The following is a 19,134-nucleotide window of genomic DNA, read 5'->3' on the forward strand; positions in this document are numbered from 1 at the left end:
TAAAAATGATGACGATAGAGATGAGCAGGACAAAAGCAAAGCCATATGCAAGCTGTGCGCAGTGGAGGTTAAATTTAGTGGAAACACCACAAATCTACGGAACCACTTATGGGGCATCACCCTGAAATGACATGAAACATGGAAAAGCGGATCCGAAACAAGCCTCGGTGATAGACATTTGGTTGCAAATTACAATCAAATTCTCCGCGTGCCCAACAAATTACCGAGGCTGTAGCAAATTCTATTTGCAAGGATATACGCCCGTACAGCGTTGTCGAAAATGCTGGCTTTCGAAGCCTCGTCAGTGTACTAGAACCACGCTACGTGTTACCGACACGCAAACAGTTGAGTGAAGTGATAGTCCCAGACATGTATGCGCAGGTGAAACGTGACATCGCAACTTCACTTCAGCCAGCAGAGAGAGTTGCCATAACGTGTGACAGCTGGACATCCAGAGCAATGGACTCGTACCTGACAATCACTTGCCACTATATCAATGATAACAGGAGTCTCACGTCTCATGTTCTTCAGACTAGGGTAGGGGTTTTATTTTGTATATATACTGTATATATATTATGCAAATAAGCTATTTGAGACAGTCCTGAGGGATATGTGATGTCTTGTTTACCGGTAGGCTTTGTTTGTAGCCCCTTTATTTACACCAGCTGCAGTAAAGCACGTTAAAAAGCACCGTTTGTAGTGTCTGATTTAGCAAAATGTTGGTCAATGATGTTCATTTATGTTCCAATAAAAAGTACATTCATGTAACTGCTTTGGAGTCAATTCTTAATGTAAACATTGATATGTTTAACAATGCTACATGTTATAGGGTTTCTTGAACCATTTATAGCATTAGTTCTGAGAATCTCTTTCATATTCAAGCAACATTTATATTGTAACTAAATCGAATCGGAGTCGATTCGAATCAAATTGTGAGTTGAATCAAATCAAATTGTGAGTTGAATCGGGAGCTGTGAATCGGAATCAAATAGTTTTGGGAAATCAGTGGCGATACCCAGCCCTACGCGAGGGTAGCGGCCCAAACGAATGTGCCAAAATCCCCTGCAATGTTCTTCTGTTGGTATTCCATCAAAACAGAACTTGTCATCATTGAAGGCAATCTCAATGCAGTGAGTTATCGGAATGATATTCTGGAGCCAGTGGCGATCCCATATCTCCAGAATCTGAGACCTAACTCCATACTCCAGGATGACAACGCTCACCCCCACAGAGCCAGGATCATCACAGAGTACCTCCAGAATTTGGGAGTGGAGAGGATGGAATGGCCTGCCGTGAGTCCAGACCGCAACCCATTTGAACACTTGTGGGATCAGCTTGGGCGCGCTGTACGTGCCAGTGACCAACGCAACCATGTTGGCTGACTTGCGGCAAATCCGGGTTGAGGAATGGGGTGCTATCCCACAGCAGTGTGTGACCAGGCTGGTGACCAGCATGAGGAGGAGGTGCCAAGCTGTTGTGACTGCGTATGGATCTTCCACACGCTACTGAGGTCCCTGACAGTGTAAAAGCTGTAAAAGTTTAGCTGTGTTGCTCATTCCACTAATGCATGATCCTTACAAGTTGTACCTCGTTGTAAAGGTGACTAATCAGGCTTTCCAACGATATAAAATACAATACCAATTGGTATTATTAAAGAGGAGGAATAATCGATCAAAATAACATTTCTGAACCTTTTTTGAGGAGTTTACATGGTCCCCCTAGTTCAGGGCACCAAAAGTACAAATAATAAACCATTTATAATTGTTTTATTGCCATGCAATCAACTTGATGCAATCAACTTGAATCAACTGTAAGCCAATTATTGGAATTTGGTATTTTATACTCGAGGCAAGGGATCGGCCATAGAGGGAGACCCTGGAGCAATTAGGGGTTCAGTGCCTTGCTCGAGGACACCTGGAAACGTGGCCGGCCAGGGATTGAACTGCCGACCTTGCGATCATTCGACGCCGACTCTACCACCTGAGCCACTGCCCCTAATTATTGTCTGGTCGTAGAAATTCAAAATGATGTCCTTGGATAAACCTTAAATCATGTCTTCATAAAGTGATGTCATATATAGAATGTGTGTCCATGAAATTGCATACACTGAACAAAGTGTCTTTGTTGACGAGAGGATGCTGCAATCAAGCACTAACCACAGAGAAAGTTTCGTAGATCAACATAGTATTCACCTGAGACGGACTGTGGTCTGTCAATACAGCTTCTCCTTGTTTTTGGGTAAGTGAGTTGCATGCGTTGCTTACTAACAAACATGTTAGTTTGTTAACCATGTAGTGAGTTACATGCTACGCTGTGTCAGTGTTAACTATGTAGTGAGTTACATGCTAAGCTGTGTCAGTGTTTACAAGGCTAGCCACACAGGTGTTAGCTTGTTAGCTAGATAGCTAGCTTTGGTAGAAGCTTGTTTGTTTGTTTTTGTTAGCTGACTTAGCGGTTTTGTTTGTTGTGTATGAACTTACACAAGTTATGGTGTGTGTGTGTGTGTGTGTGTACTAGCTAGCTAGCTTTGCTAGAGATATACCGGTAATAGATAATAGAAAAGGCAAATGCTTTTGTAATGAACGGTAATGTTGTGTGGAATCAAAAATAATGATTAATTCATTGATTTGTAGATTTGCTGTAGAATAATACTGTGGATTGAAATTATTTCACTAGCCTACTTCTTACAGTACAGGATGACTTCAACAAGTACAGTACACTATCGTGCCGATTTTTTCATCAAACCCTGTCACAAATGTGTTTAAATCTGTGTTAGTGAACACTTCTCCTTTGCTGAGATAATCCATCCACCTGACAGGTGTGGCATATTCAGATCCTGATTAGACAGCATGATTATTGCACAAGTGTGCCTTAGGCTGGTCACAATAAAAGGCCACTCTAAAATAAGAACTGCAATGTGACATTCACAGCACAGTGTTGACTCTTCCCAAAAAGACAGTCTATCTTGTGAGGGACTGGTGTCACTGATCTGTAAGATAAATGTAAAGAAAGGTGACTCAATGTAACAGTTTAGAGTTTACCTATGTCACCTAATAGAATACTGGGGGGGGGGGGCAGCAAATATTGCCATGACAAAGACGGCAGCTGATGTCAGACAGAAGGCATAAATTCCTGTGATCATACACACAGCAGACCAATAATACTGTGCTCACAGCGCCACTAAGGATTAACAAAGTTGGCAGTTTTATCCACGCCGGAGGAGCAACAGAGACAGCAATGGGAGGAGAGGTCGTTTGAAGTCTAAATACTGTGTCAATCAGAACGTCACCCTGGATCCATAGCAACAGAGGTTGGATTTGGTTAATTATGGTACAGGATTTTAGAATGCCAGTCAAGATCACTTGTTTGTCTATGATGGTGGTGTGTGAGTGTGCCTGTGCATGTAATGATCTTCAAAGCCTGAGCTATAGGCTAAGTCCTATATTGAGAGACCCTTAGCTAGGATTTGATCACAGTAGATTTCCCTCAGGATTGATCACTTCCCATCAATCACTCCGATTACCCTGTAACATCCATAAAATCATTCTGCTGATTGAGGCTGACTTCTCACACAAACTTGCTTCAACAACGTGAGCTGGACCCCTTACCAGTCCTGTATAATTAGCCTAAAACACCTATCCAATGTATACCCAAAGCAAATTGAAAGCTGTTCTTGAACCATTTGGAGTAAATGCATGGGGTTGGTCTCCTTTTGAAGGTAACACTCTGAAGTTTTTTTCCCCAACAGTAAGAATGACTAAGTGGCACTGGCATTGAGAAATACAAGTTTGAACACACTGAAATAAATGTTGTTGTTTTTCTAAAAAAATTTGCAATGTAAACAAGCCGTTGTTGTCGGAATGTTATCGATCGGTGGTGAACTTTAGGGCTTCATTGGTGAGTAGTGCTGTCCCAAACGACTATTTTTCTAACGATTAATCTAGCGATTATTTTATCGATTATTCGGTTAGTCTAACGACTAATTTATCGATAAGTCTAACGATAATTTTTGTACTGTTAAAAACAAACAAAAAAAAAAACGTATTTGTCTCCACCTCACTGCTATGTTTAGCCAACTTGAATGCCAACATGGCCATTTAGAAGTCTGTCCATCACCACAACACATAGCTAGCTAACGTTACTCTCGCTGCTATGTTATGATTAGCTAAATTGATGCTAACGTAGCATGCGAGCTACGAGCTAGATAACGTACAGTAGGTGCTCGCACCACAATGACAATAGGCTACCGTAGCTAGCCAGCTACATAGCTAACGTTACTAACACCAGAAGACAAGACATACGAACTGTGGTGAGCTACATTGCTTGTGTAACATTAGCTAGTAGCTATCCATTTTTCACTCATACACTTAATTGTCTCGCCTGGTAAAATAAAGGTTAAAAAAAAAAAAAAAAAAAAAAAAAAACGCCATTTTGTTTATTTACGACTAACCGACGCATATTACGCTAACCGACGTATTGACGTAGTCGATGACGTCGACGACGTCGAATAATCGTAACAGCCCTATTGGTGAGTTTTATAAAATGTGTCAATGTAGTGTGTTTGTTGGAGGTCTGACAGCAACGTCGATTGTGCCTGCTGTTGTGATTGTATCTTGAGATGGTTTATTTGGCTCAAAGAGCCAATATGCTATTATTACATGGTAGTAAAAAATAGTTTTTTGTTCAAGGCAGTCTGTGCTCAAGATATTATGTTAGCTTTCCCTTGAAGGTAAATTTAATCAAATATTTTTTGCTTGCTAGCTTGCAGTGTTATTCAGCTGGACATGATGAGACGTCGACTGTTTTATTTACTTACTTTTTTAAAATGTGTTTTCTATTTTCTATTAATATATGTGTGACGGAAGTATGACCTTTAGATATATACAGTAGGCCAGTGTTTAAGAGGTTCATACTGCCGTCGTAATGGTGGTCTACTTCAATGCCGCTGTTGCTGCAAACACAAGTTGTGAAGACGTATGAAGTGAGGGTGAAAGCCAAGGTGGTGACAAAAGCTGTGAAGTATGAGAAGTAGGGATGCACCGAACATTCGGCCACCGAATGTATTCGGCCGAATATCGCAAAATAAAGCACATTCGGTATTCGGCCGAATGTGTGAAAACACCGAATGTTTACCACCGAATAGTATGCGTGTTTTGATGACGCAATCAAACAGTGTAAGCATCCCATGCTGCTCAGCGAATGAGACGAAGAGCCCAAATCGAACGTATAACGAGTTGTTTGTCCGTGAATAACACCGCGCTATGCCCGGGGTAGAAACACAAGACTATGCTGGATAAGGTCCTTATGTCATCACGGTCATTTTAAGCCGTCAACCAGCCCTCTACGACCCCGGGAAGTGATGTTAAAAGTGAAGTTACTTCTGTTCAACTGGCTAAGCTAAACATCGCTAATCGCCATTACTTCTTGAAGTCACAAGCGCCCTTTTTTCATCTAGTGTTCAATACTTTTTCCCTGTTTCATTCCACTTTATTACACATAACTTTATTTACATATGGACTTAAATATTTAGATTTTTTGTCTGGATTGTTTGAGTTAATACCAACGTTAGATTTGCAGCCCGTTCCTTGGCCAGAGCCTTCAGCAGTTTGGGCATCGATGAACCTGCCACTTTTCCTGAATAAGTAGGCTTATATTGTTTTAAAGGGCAGCCAGTTATTCATTTGTTTTATTTATCCCTATGCACATTTTTGTTATATATTGTGTAACTGACATGCCATAGCTGACAAGCTACACATACATAAGTTATATACATACGTTATACAGACAGATTTAATTTGAGCAGTCAGTCAAGTATAGGCATAATGTTGTTTGTTTGTTTTCTAATGTTTAAAACATTTTGTTAAAATGTTAAATATGGTCTTTTACGAAAAGAAGTAGCCTAGTAAAAAGTAGGCTCAAAGCACTTTTATCCCAATGCACTTTTTTGTTGTAGGCCTACAAAGATTTTCTTTCAGCAGCTATTCAGGGAGAACAAAAACATTTAATTTGACTGATTTATTTTATTTATTGTGCTTTGTTGGTATAGACTGATGTCTGCTGGAATGTTCAATAAAAGTTATTTTTTTTAAATCTCAATTTCTTTCTTTGAGAAGCATGAATAAAAAGCAAAATGTATTTAGTTTATGCAATGATAAAATTAAAAACTGCCGATACACATTCGGTATTCGGTATTCGGTATTCGGCCAAGTGTTTCCTTAAATTCGGCTTCGGCCTCGGCCAAGAATTTTCATTTCGGTGCATCCCTAATGAGAAGATCCATACTTATGTTGGAATACATTACTGACAGTGCTAAGATTATTGATTTCCCCTCCAAATAATGCCTGAAATAAAAATTAGGGAGAAGGGTTTGCGACTTCAGTTTTGCTTTGCTTTATCAGACAGTTTGTCAAAATCAAGTACGTAGTTTGTCAGCTTGACTTGAGCTAAATGCAAGACGGCAAGTTTGTTAGTTAGTGTGCTGGACAATTTACTGAATGTTGCATGTGCTGATGGTAATACAACATGGACTACAACTTGCGCATAAATAACTTTTGCATAAAGCTGTAAGGTTGAAGAGCAGCCTTCACACACCAAACTGAATACTAATAATTTACCAGTTGTATGTACTTTTGTAATTAACATATGTTAAATGCAATTTAAGTGATTATGAACATGGCACCATTAATTAACTGTAGTTGGCAGCAAGTTAGGCCTAAGCAGCAGGAAAACACACAGGCTCTCAAGGAGGGACAGAGACGGAGAGAGGTAGCAGAGGAACAGCAGTCTGAGTCTTGAGCCAAATGAGGGACAGGAGAGAGCATGAGGGTTGGAATGTGAATGGATGTATTGATATTCTGATCAACATTAGAGGTGTAATGGTATACAAAAGCTGGCAGAAATGTGGACAAGAGGGAACTACATAACTCGATTACTTTCAATGTTTAAAACCTGTGTTCTCGACAACAGAGTATGGTCCGCTGCTATGTTTGTTGTTGCTTTGGCCCGGCCTGAATTGTTAGCGAGAGGCTACTTAAATACCATGGGGAGCTGGTGTGGCGGAATAATATGCCTGATAAGACATTTTATTTATTGATAAGACATTCATTACCTTTGAGACTGAATTCACAAGAGTCACTAGACAGTCAGACTGTCTGGGCAGAATTAACACATTGACGACCTCAGTCCAGTAGATAGTGAAACCAGTTTCTCTACTTGAAGCTTGCCATTGGCTAAACAGACACATTCACATAGCATCACATAGCATCACGTGACCCCCTCCTCATTACAGATGTAGACAGGAAATCCCTATGATTGGCTTGTATTTTACCTGAGGGCGTAACTGTTATCTGTACATAAAAAGCTAGGCTCTGTGCCATGAACTCCACTTTTCTGAGAAGAATTTGACTGCCAGACTCTGTCTGTCATGCTTGTAAACTGTTCTCCTTTTGCAAAAGAGAATAAAATACATTTTCTATACAATCTGAAGGAAGCAGGCTGCCTTGTTCTATTTTCTATTTAGATACTTAAATAATTCTACTACACTGGGTTTGCACTTCACAGTGTTTTCTTGTATCTGTGATGTTCACATTAGGCTGATGCCGTCTCAATGAGAGAGCAAGCTCGACGTACAGCCAACCGCATACCGGATCGAACAATTTTGAACCCGATCAAACAAAATGTAACAATGCTAGCTTTGGTCCGATCCACCTGTCTTTGTCCATCGTCATTGTAGGTAACTGAGAAACCGTAATTTTCTCAAACAGGAGACTTAAAGGATGCTGGAGGAACTTCAAGCTCTAGTTTAAGCTAATCTACTGACAATCTTTCTGTGGCATGTGTGCGCATGCGTACTGGCTGAGATTACTTCAACACACAAAAGTTATGCGTGTGCAGTGGGTAAAGCTGCATTCGTTCAGTACACACGAACCGAAGGACCCGTACCGGAAATTTCCGGTACGAATACGTGAACCGTTACACCCCTAATCAACATAGATAATACATGGAAAATGTTGATTTTAGGGAAACACTCAACTCACGATACGATGCACCTCTCGATATAGGGGTTCACGATACGATACAGTCACGATACGATATCATAAATAAAACAAGATCAGTGTTTCCCCTAGGTTTGCTGCCTTGGGGGTGTAGGAGATAGGCTCCTGCCCTATGGGCCATTAGGCTAGAGAACCATCGGTTCTCAAGGCTACTTACTTATGTGGTCTTGACTACCTGTCCACTTTCTCACCTGGTTCTTGCTGTCTCTCTCTCTGGTGTGCCGACACCATCCTGCTCTCTCTCCTTCTCTCCCTCTCTATCCTCCTCTCTCCCTCTTTTGCTGTCAACCAAAAGGCAAACATAACAACCAGAGTATTTCAAATCTAATAAGAGGTATACATTGATCCATATCAATTTATAACATAATTATAATTGAATATTGGATTGCTGTGGGCAATGCAGTCAGATAATGTCATTTTGACTTTACTCTCTCACCTGAAAAAAAAACGTATGTCCAATAATAACGACCAATTTTAAACAACTTTCTTGTCAGAATACTCAGCAATTATATTTGCTAACGTTTAAACTTTTTTACTTTCCATCTGCAGACATCTCACCCGGCAAAAACTCTCTCGCGTCGCGCGCGCGAACCGAAGTGTGGAGATAGGTCTGGCTATGCGAGACTACTGGCGGACTAATGTTACCAACAAGCTTATGGGCTTGCCACTCGCCAGATTCAGGTTGGGTGCGTTTAACGCGGATATCTTAGCCTGCTTGTCAGATATTTGGTGTCTACGTCCGTAATAATTCTTCTTTATTACGGACGCCTCCCCCCGCCTCCCCAAGAAGTGTAGCTAATGGAAAATAAAACACAGTTTATTTCGCGATCCATTTTCCTGCAACACGATGCGTATCGTCACGTTTTTGTATCGCGATATATCGCCATACGATATTTCGTCCCATCCCTAGTTTATTTATTTTTCTTTAACCAACTAGCTAGGAAGCATAGGCCACCCCCATGCCTTGGCCTCGACAGCAGTTCGAAGAAGGGCAACTATGGATGGGTTGTTTAACACAGCCTAGGGCCAAGGTGAAGCATGATGAGGAATTCAGGGAGAAATGTCTTGGAGATGATACGGCTTGGTGTTTAACATCAGCGATACATGCTTTTAGGCACTAGCCACTTGCAATGCCCTGCAGTTATTCCCATGGCCACACAGTATAGACGGCTTAAAAATGTCCCTCCTGATAGTTACAAACTCAAAACAGCAAAACTATGCCCTGCTGTTTTTGCGGAGAACGTAGAAACTCTGCACAAACTGAGTTCAATGGAAGCATGCCTAAGGCTTTAGATTTGCTCCGTCACCAGCTGAATTGGGCCCCAGAGAGTTGGAGTGACGCAAGAAGAAAGACTGGTTTGGGGCACAGAGGGTTGTGGAGTGATGTGAGAGGTGAGTGGTGGGAGGGTCAAGCTCACCTTTGTGGTTGATGCTGCGGATGCTCTGCTTGCTCTGGATGTCCCACAGTCGCACAGTCTCATCATGGGAGCCAGAGAGGAGAAGCGTGCCATCCATAGACACAGACAGACAGGTCACTAGGTTTCTGGGTGAGAAACAGAACAACTTAATTCAATTATGTGTGTAAAGGCAGGGGACAGTGTGTGCAATAAAATCAAACAAAGTATGTACGTGCATAAACTTGATATATAACTTGATATATAACTTCATATATATACATTTTTGGGGGGATTTCACTTTTATTTATTCAGGGAGGGCCAGTTGAGAGCAAGCTCTCTTTTCCAATGACGCCCTGATTACATAAAAATACAACTACCGTATTTTCCGCCCTATAAGGCGCACTTAAAAGTCCCCAAAAAAAAAAAAAAACGACAGTGCGCCTTATAACCCGGTGCGCCTTATATATGGATCAAAATGTAAAAATTACATGACCAATATTTTTTTTTTTATAATAATACAATGTTTCAGTACGACTGGTAAACTACAAAGCCGCACCGCTTGCAGCATTACGGTAATCAGTAAACGACGGCCGCCATCTTGGAATCTCCGCGAATGCTATGCTTGTGGTGGGTTAACATAATTCACCCCCGGAACTAATAGTTGGGAGTATTGTTCCGTACGGAGGGTTAAGTGGGTGGTACTGAGTTTTAGTTCCTGTTTTAAGTGTGTGATAACAACTGGTTCATGTCTGTCAATAAACGTCTAGCTGTGACATTTAATACGCCGCCTCCGACTCCCGTCTCTCGGCACTACATGCTATTGTTATTCTATCATGTGCTCTGAATGGATGCCGTACTCACCCAACTGTTCAATTCGGACACTCACACCGCTTGCAGCATTACGGTAATCAGTAAACACCGGTGTTGTGCTTACTCACAGTCCCACACCACAAGACCCCAAGTAAAGAAGACTAAACAGAGTTTCCGAGGGAACAAAGTGAGATTCTTGGTGCTTTCAACTTGAAGTTTTAAAGTACCCACTCGATATAATAAACAACAGTTTAACGATCACTAAACACTTATCATTTGTGTATTGGATTCATTATTCTCGTTTGCCGGAGGCTACCGGTAAGGGAGGGTTGATTTGTAAACATACTTTCGTTTTAGCTCGTGTTCAAAAGCAAGAACTGTGTGTTCATCTAGTTGTGTAGTTATGTGTTTTTAGCATGTCGATGTTCTCCCAGTATGTTGTCATGTTATTAAAATACAGTTTAGACCTTCGTAGCGATGTGTTTTGTTAGCTGTTAGCCGCTAGCAGCGTTTGTTGTGGTTTGGTCAGATTCACTTTTCTCCCATTCAGTGTTTGAGATGAACCAACATTCAAATACGCCTGTCGTGTTCAATCTTTCTCTGATTTGAATGTATGACACATCATTTGAAAGCTTACAATCTGCAGTTTAAGCATGTGTAAAAACTGAAAAAGTACGTTGCACATTTCACCAGGAGCTGTCACATATTGGTTGTTGGTTATAATTGTATAGCCTATTGGTTGTTTTCTGGTGTTGTTTTGCTCTGTTTGTAGTCTACTTGATGTATTTTTATCAGCTGTTAAATCACCACAGCGGTTAATCCACTAATAGAGATAATAGCAGATTGAAAATGCTTGTAGCTAACTACTCTATATCTCGTGGTTGCAGCTATTGCGAATTGCTATTCACGCGAGTCAGCTGTGAATCACCGCAGGTCCTTGACGCTTGTTGCAAAAATGGATGACGAACGGCTGATACTTGAGGTGGAAAAATATATATTTTTGACAGTGGAGCAGGTAGAACGTTGATGGTGACAACGCTCAGGTGGAGCTTGGACAACGGGAAGTTGACACAACACCGATGGAGAGGTGACGCAACGCAGTAGGTGGAGCTTGGGCGTAACGCAACCCCAGTCAAACGTTTGACTGCAGTATCTATTCTATGCGCCTTATAAGCCGGTGCGCCTTATAAGCCGGTGCGCCTTGTATATGAAAAAAATTCTAAAATAGGCCATTCATTGAAGGTGCGCCTTATACTCCGGTGCGCCTTATAGGGCGGAAAATACGGTATACACAGTAAAAATAACAAACACAGGAAACAAATTACAGAATGGCAAATAACAGACCAAATATCAAAGTGCACATGAACATTCAGAATGCATGGAGTCATACAAAAAGTGCTTTTTGGAATGAAGTGCTTAAATGGAATCAAATTAATACATTTTAACAGGATCTACAGGTTATTCCATTTATATGGGGCATAATATTGAAATGCCATTTTACCCACTTCTGTCCTAACAAACGGAATATATAAAACCAAGGAGTCATGTGCACGAGTGCTGTAGGTACACAATTTGTAATTTAGAAAACTTGTTAGATACCCAGGTAATTCAATCAATCAATCAATCAAATGTATTTATATAGCACATTTAAACATGACACTCGTCAACCAAAGTGCTTTACAAATAAACAGCATGCAGTGTTGCTCTCTTCTCAGAGCCAGAGAAGTCCAACCAACATTCTGATATAGGTGGCAGTGGTGAGTTCTGAACCCACCACCAGTTATACTTCTACAGTTATCAGAACGTTTTGGACACAACCAAAGAAGGTATGTTTGGAGACAAAAGGGTGAAGCATTTGTAGAGAAGAACACCTTGTCAACTGTTAAGCATGGAGGTGGATCCATTATGCTTTGGGGTTGTGTAGCAGCTGGGGGCACAGGCAATATTGTGCGGGTGGGAGGAAGAATGGATTCCACCAAATATCAAGACATTCTAGAGGCTAATGTTCGACGGTCAGTCCAGAAATTGAAGTTGAAGAGAGGTTGGGTATTCCAGCAAGATAATGTCCCAAAGCATACCTTAAAATCAACCATGAAGTACCTCCAGGAAAGACAGATGAAGATTTTGGAATGGCCATCACAGTCCCCAGACTCGAATATTATTGAAAATCTGAATTAAAAGACTCTTAGCTGGCTACAGGTAGCATTTGCAAGCTGTTATAATTGCCCGAGGAGGAGTTACAAAGTACTAGCTGACAAGGTTCCAAAACTTTTGTACAAGGCCTTTTTCCTTGTTTTCTTACTTTTAAACTGTTAAAAAAAAAAATTGCTTTAAAATGTGTCATATTTAACTTTGTACCATTTAGAGGTTAGGTTTGCTTATTTTCACTTCGATATTAATTGTAAAAGGCATTTTGGCTAGGGGTGCCCAAATCAGATCACATTTTAGGATAAATTATTGCAGAATACCAGGTAGTTCCAAAGGGTTCACATACTTTTTCTTGCCACTGTACAATATATTATTGGTATTCTAGTGATTCTTGAAGTATTGACACAACCTTAAAGGCAAGCCTACCTGTGGCCTTTGAACACTTGGTTGCCTTCGTTGTCCGACTGAAAGGTCTTATCCCGACCTATGCTCTGGAGATAAGAAAAAAGGGTTAGGGATAAAAAAACTGAGGTTCAGAAGTTCAGTATCAAAGAAAGCCTAGCTACTGACAGTTCTCTTCTTCATTCCCAAGGCTGATTAGTTTGCCTCTCATGTACACCCCATGTTCCTCCCTCTCTTCCAGTTGCAGGTTTTTGGCCCTGTCCAGCTCCTAAAGGTTTTGATCGTTGACTTAATTGCTTTTATTAAGGATGAGATTGCATCAGACATGCAGTGAAGAGGGTTGGGGAGGACTGACACAGCTGGACTATGAGTGAATGAAATCATTACATCACATTTATACTGCCAGCCTTGAAAGCTCAAGCTCAATTAAAAATGACTAGTGGACTTGAAAGGGAGATAGATCTGTCCAGAGCCTTCCTCAATATGCCTGTTCTTGTTTTTTTGTTTTTTTAAATCTGGGCAGGAAATAGGGGGGTAAAGTCATGTCATTACATACCACTGAATTACCAAGGAGTGAAACATGTAATGGGTCAAATCCACACACTCATGGAATATGGAACTGTTTAACTTCGATATTCAAGTGCTTAAATCCATGAGGGCTGTTCGGAACGATTTAGTGAGAAAATTATGTATTTTCTATAGCAAAAGAAAAGGCAGGATTATTCAAAACCTAAACCACGAAAAAGAACCATCTGGCTGCTGCTGTGCCTCAGTGGGGAAGGGAATTCTATGCATATGACAATGCTGGGCTCAGTCTCGTCTCCTGGAGGACAATTTCGACAACAAGGGGGGGGGAGCAAATGGCACAACGGCACACTGTCAGATGCAGCCCTTGTTTCCCCAATGGCATTTAATGCCATGCTTTGAAACACTCGTCAAATAGGAACTTCTGCCCAGCTAGCTTATGAAATCCCCTTTATTAAACAATGATCCATGGGCACAGTCATATTTAAGCTATCTAGGAAATGAAAAATGCTCTCCATTCGGGTAAATGGCACAATTAAAGGAGCAGGGAACGGCATCTCAGACAGTCACAGAACTGGTGACAGAAGTTTGACATGATGTTCAGAAAATATTCAAGCAACACCATCACACAGGAAAGGAAAGTGTTTGTCACTAAGGAATTTCATGCTTATTTGTAGATTCGATGCAAGGTCCAAACATACAGTGTACTGACGTACATAAAAGGGCAAGCTAACATAGTGGTTACCAAAAATGTATTGCCTTAACCTTGTAAGGCCCCCTGTAGCAATATTACTACATCACATTTAGCTATCCCAAAACCACATTTACATAGTGAATGGGTCCCATTCTTTACCCTTGCAATGCTATTGGTTGGCAAATGTGTTTATCGGTATCCGGCCCTCTGGGGGCTATTCCACGTACGTTGGATTAGTATATCGGCGATTAAAAGAAAGACCTCATTCAGGCAACTCGTGATTGGGATTCAAGTGGGTGCGTTTAACGAGGATATTTTAGCCTGCTTGTCAGATGTTTGGTGTCTATGTCCATAATAATTCCTCTTTATTACGGACGCCTCCCCAAGAAGTGTAGCTAAGGGAAAATAAAACACCGATTATTTCACGATATATATTAGAATTTTTAATTTGAGAAGTGAAGTTCACGCGAATGGCACTAGTGACCCACAATGTACACTAACAGTGATAATGAACTACGAGAGCACTTAAATAGCCTCATAGGCAGCGAGAATGAGGCGCGGCATAGCTTGCTAATACAGTTTTTACTATTCAGATCGCACGGAGGAATTCATTTTTGATTAATACATATTGATTTCTTTTTTTGTTTTGACTTGTCCGTCGGACAACTGCAGGAGGAAGTCCACTTTGTCCGAACATAACTTATCCCAGACAAGCGGACAAGCCTTAATGCTGAGCCCTACGCACATTTCGTCCCATCCCTAATGGCTACTGCCTAATGTCTGATGTTGTAGCATTTCTCTATTGTTTTTTGTTCTGTGTTTATATTTGAATTTGTAATTTGGTGTTTCTTGTCTCAGTGAACACTTGTGTATGTGGCTTTTGTAGTCCACTAAATCTAGGACTACAATTCCCTTGATGTCTAGCCACTAGGTGAAATATTTGACACAGGTGTTATGCATTGGCTAATCAAGTAATTTAGTTTGAACCCTTTATATTACTGCATTCACTTGTCGCTGCTTTATGCCTGAAGAAGGTCTATGACCGAAAGCTTGTAATAAATGTATGCTTTTTGCACAGATTTGAGTGTGCGGGTGCTGCTTTTTTTACTCTATTTGATACTCTTCAGCTCCAGCACCTCAGCTAAGTCTGATATAAAAGCATGCTTAATTCACTACAACCACACAAATCACTTGCGTAAATCATAACATTTATCATGTGCATAATGTGGGTTAACTGGGTCAGGATCAGCATTCAGCAACAATAGTTCTTTCGTTTTAACCAAACTCTAACCCTAGTGGAGAGATGGGGTGGACGTGACAGGAGGAAAAATATCATGTATTCTTAGAATGACAAAAATGTAGGTGTGCACAAATAAAGACAGGGATTATCCAGGATAGTGCTCCTGTATTGCCCTCGCATTCTCCCACCCGTGTGAGAGTGTTGCAGACTACAAAATCACTCATGCTTCCCCTTCTTCACTCCAGCCCTCCGGGAGGAGAGAGATCAAAGAGCTTTCAGTGGAAGGATGAGCAACCCTCTTATTAAATAAATATGTGTTTACTGTGTTTGCTGCTACACAAGAAATGAGCAGGGATGACTAAAGGGTATTCAGTTTGAATGTGTATTATGAGACAATTGACAACTGGAGGGAGGATTCTTCTAGTAATGTTCAGAATGTTTTGATCTGTGTTATGTCAGTTGCTTGTACATGGAGGAAATGGGCCTTGCTTTGTGAGTTAGCTTGTGGTAATTAAATAAGGTAACAACATGATTACTGGTCCTGGTTTGATGACACTATGCAGTTCTTGTATTTTTTTGTATAACTTTCAAATTGGCCCCATTTGATTGCTGTTATGAGGTCAGATTCAATTTATAACAAAATAAAGACACGGCCATAATTAAGCAATATCACACGAGAGGGAGTGTGTTATACTGAATATCAGCACTGCTGTGATTCGGTCGTAGGTACGAGGCCGCAGGCCGAGTACCGAAGACGATCACAGCCGTGCTGATATTCAGTATAACAGCACGACCCCGAGTGTGATATTGCTTTTATACAACAGTTCTACAGCGCGATTTATTAGTTAACAGTAATAAGCGACAACAGATTATAGGGCTGGGACGACGCGTCGACGTAATCGACTACGTCAATACGTTGACTTGCGTAATGTGCGTCGCAAATAAACAACATGGCTGCGACCAGTGGAAACATGGAGGAGGCTACTAGCTAATGTTACACAAGCAATGTAGCTCACCACAGTTTGTATGTCTTGTCTTCTGGTGTTAGTAACGTTAGCTATGTAGCTGGCTAGCTACGGTAGCCTATTGTCATTGTGGTGCTCGCACCTACGTTATCTAGCTCGTAGCTCTCATGCTACGTTAGCATCAATTTAGCTAATCATAACATAGCAGCGAGAGTAACGTTAGCTAGCCATGTAGCTACTAGCTAGCTATGTGTTGTGGTGATGGACAGACTTCTAAATGGCCAGGGTTTTTCCTGCATAGAGAATTATGAGGCGGCCGCCTCCGTCATATTTCTAGCCGCCTCCAGCTCTCGACAAACTGACGGTCGTATTTTCTATAAGCGCTGCACTCTGTGGATTTCTGTAATTTCTAACTGCAATTGCGGCACTGCGCCGACGTGGTGGCGGGGGCGCTGTTTCGCAAATAAGTTAGCTTTCGTTTTTGCTAGCGAAATAGCTGATAGTATGTTGACTGCTCAAGGAGAATACATATTTGAAAGTCTTATATTGCATTATATTACATTATATTTTGAATGGTCATCTGGTGCCTGAATATTGTGTTTTCCTTTACATAAATAATGACATTTCCACCATAAATTGATGCAGAAAGGGCACAAATTGGTGCATATCAATTCACCAGAATGCAAGAAATTAAGTGTTTGATGTTTAAGGACCCCCAGACAGCCCTGCTTCATGGGTCCCCCCCGATGTCAAACACCACTGGTACCACCTCCGCCTCGTTTTGAGTCAGGAAAAACCCTGATGGCCATGTTGGCATTCAAGTTGGCTAAACATAGCAGTGAGTCTGCCCTGTGTCTGGGGCTGTTTGACAGAGGCAGTTACAGTAGTAGTAGTAGTAGTAGTAGTAGCATGTCACCGAATTAAAGGTGTCTGTGTTTAATTGCGGGCCCACAGACAGCCCCCATACATCAGCTGATCATTTAAAGGGGCGGCCGTCTGAGTAATGTGCATGTCACACGCTGCTTTGTTTTATAAGAGCAGCAGCTATTACCCAGAGTGCTTTATAAAGACACTGAGAGAGACAATACAGACATTATTTTGGGAAGAATTAAGTGATACATTAATCGAACAGTAAAAAAAATTATCGTTAGACTAATCGTTAAATTAGTCGTTAGAGTAATCGACTAATCGAAAAAAGAATCGCTAGATTAATCGTTAGAAAAATAGTTGTTAGGGACAGCCCTAACAGATTATGATTTGTTTGTTTATTTAATCATAAAAATACAAATAAATAGTTCCGCAACTGAACTTCAAATGGACTGTTGCCTAGTAACCTGAACACAAACAATGTAGTCTAATTAACTGTCATCTAGTAGAACATCTGTGCGGCGGAGTGATACATATAGTTAAAGGTCCCAGTGCTGTTATACTGTATATCAGCACTCATGGAATGCCTCGTCCAATCAAATGACTTGGTCGGAAGTAACTGTTGTATAACAAACAATAGGTATACTTAGTAATATACCAGCAAGTAAAGCTGGGCTATTGTTTTGCAGATAGAATTGTCTGTCAGCTCAAATCTCTCTGTTACGTGCTGGGACATTTCTCAGTGAAAGTTCAGGGTTAAATGAATTGAGGAAAATAAGACTTACCTGACTGCACAGGGAAACCTGGAATATCATACCGTCGCTGGCCCCGCAGAAGAGGAAGTACTCACAGGGGTCAAGGGTCACCGACATGATGCCGATGTCAAAGAGGACAGATAAGAGCATCTCTCCGGTAGACAACTCCCACAGCTAGAGACAGAGAAAGTGATTCTTGTTAGTAGCTTCTTATCCATCCGCGGGCCCAAGCATCATATGCCAATTGTCTTGGCCTGTACATGCTTCCTATGTTCCTATGTTTACATAGGTAGTCATGCGTAGGGCTCTGCATTAAGGCTTGTCCGCTTATCTGGGATAAGTATATTTTATGTTCGGACGAAGTGGACTTCCTCCTGCAGTTGTCCGACTGACAAGTCAAAACAAAAAAAGAAATCAATATGTATTAATATCTGCAAAAATGAATTCCTCCTTGCGATCTGAATAGTAAAAACTGTATTAGCAAGCTATGCCGCGCCTCATTCTCGCTGCCTATGAGGCTATTTAAGTGCTCTCGTAGTTCATTATCGTATTATCGCTGTTAGTGTACATTGTGGGTCACTAGTGCCATTCGCGTTAACTTCACTCAATACCGCTTATTTTAATTTAGTTCGATGCAATCAATTTAGGTTTGAGGTTTTAACCCCTTACCATCAGTGGCGGCTGGTGATAAAAATGTTGGGTGGGGCACAGGTTATGGGGGCATGCTCCACGGGGAAGAATATCAACTTAAAAATCTGGATTTACAGTCGATTTTAGCATGAGAATATATATATAACTTAATTATTTTTATATATAACTTATTAAAGGGCAAACTGCAAACACAACAAAAATATAATGCACAACTGACAAATCAACTGGAATAGTCTTTGTTAGCAGAGTAGACCTAATGTTAACAGAATGGACTTATATACCCTTTGTCTATCTGTGCAGCGGTAAGGTGAATAATTCTAGCAGTACTGTCCAGACAGTTGTCTTGTTTAGCCATTCAACTAGGCATTATTTATTAAATGGAGAAAGACATGGAACACAATGCAATTGTGATAATAAATGTGTTCTTTGTTACTTCTTTAATTAAATTAAAGTGTACCTTTCTATTATCATACAATATTTCCTTGAACATGTAAACTCTATAATCATACAGTTGTCTTTCTATTAGTTGTCTGTCATACTGAACTGTTTGTTATCATCCTGAACTATCTCTGTTGCTCACCTCACCTCAGTTCTGTCTCTATTGCTCTCCTCTCCTGTTGTCTGTC

The 19,134-nt window shown here is 40.9% G+C and overlaps 1 protein-coding gene across 1 annotated transcript in view; it reads right to left on the bottom strand.

Annotated features, from left to right (window-relative positions):
• Window positions 1-19,134, bottom strand: part of wdr18 (WD repeat domain 18) — a gene marked incomplete at its 5' end in the record, with an annotated part of 60,415 nt that overhangs the window by 22,335 nt on the left and 18,946 nt on the right. Inside the window, 3 exons of the mRNA XM_080536077.1 lie at window positions 9,473-9,597; window positions 12,836-12,900; window positions 17,888-18,031. Coding sequence (XP_080392203.1) covers window positions 9,473-9,597; window positions 12,836-12,900; window positions 17,888-18,031 — 334 coding nt within the window. The remainder of the gene's footprint in view (window positions 1-9,472; window positions 9,598-12,835; window positions 12,901-17,887; window positions 18,032-19,134) is intronic.

This window comes from Nansenia antarctica, assembly GCF_963989245.1.
Source record: "Nansenia antarctica genome assembly, chromosome: 1".
NCBI lineage: Eukaryota > Metazoa > Chordata > Actinopteri > Argentiniformes > Microstomatidae > Nansenia > Nansenia antarctica.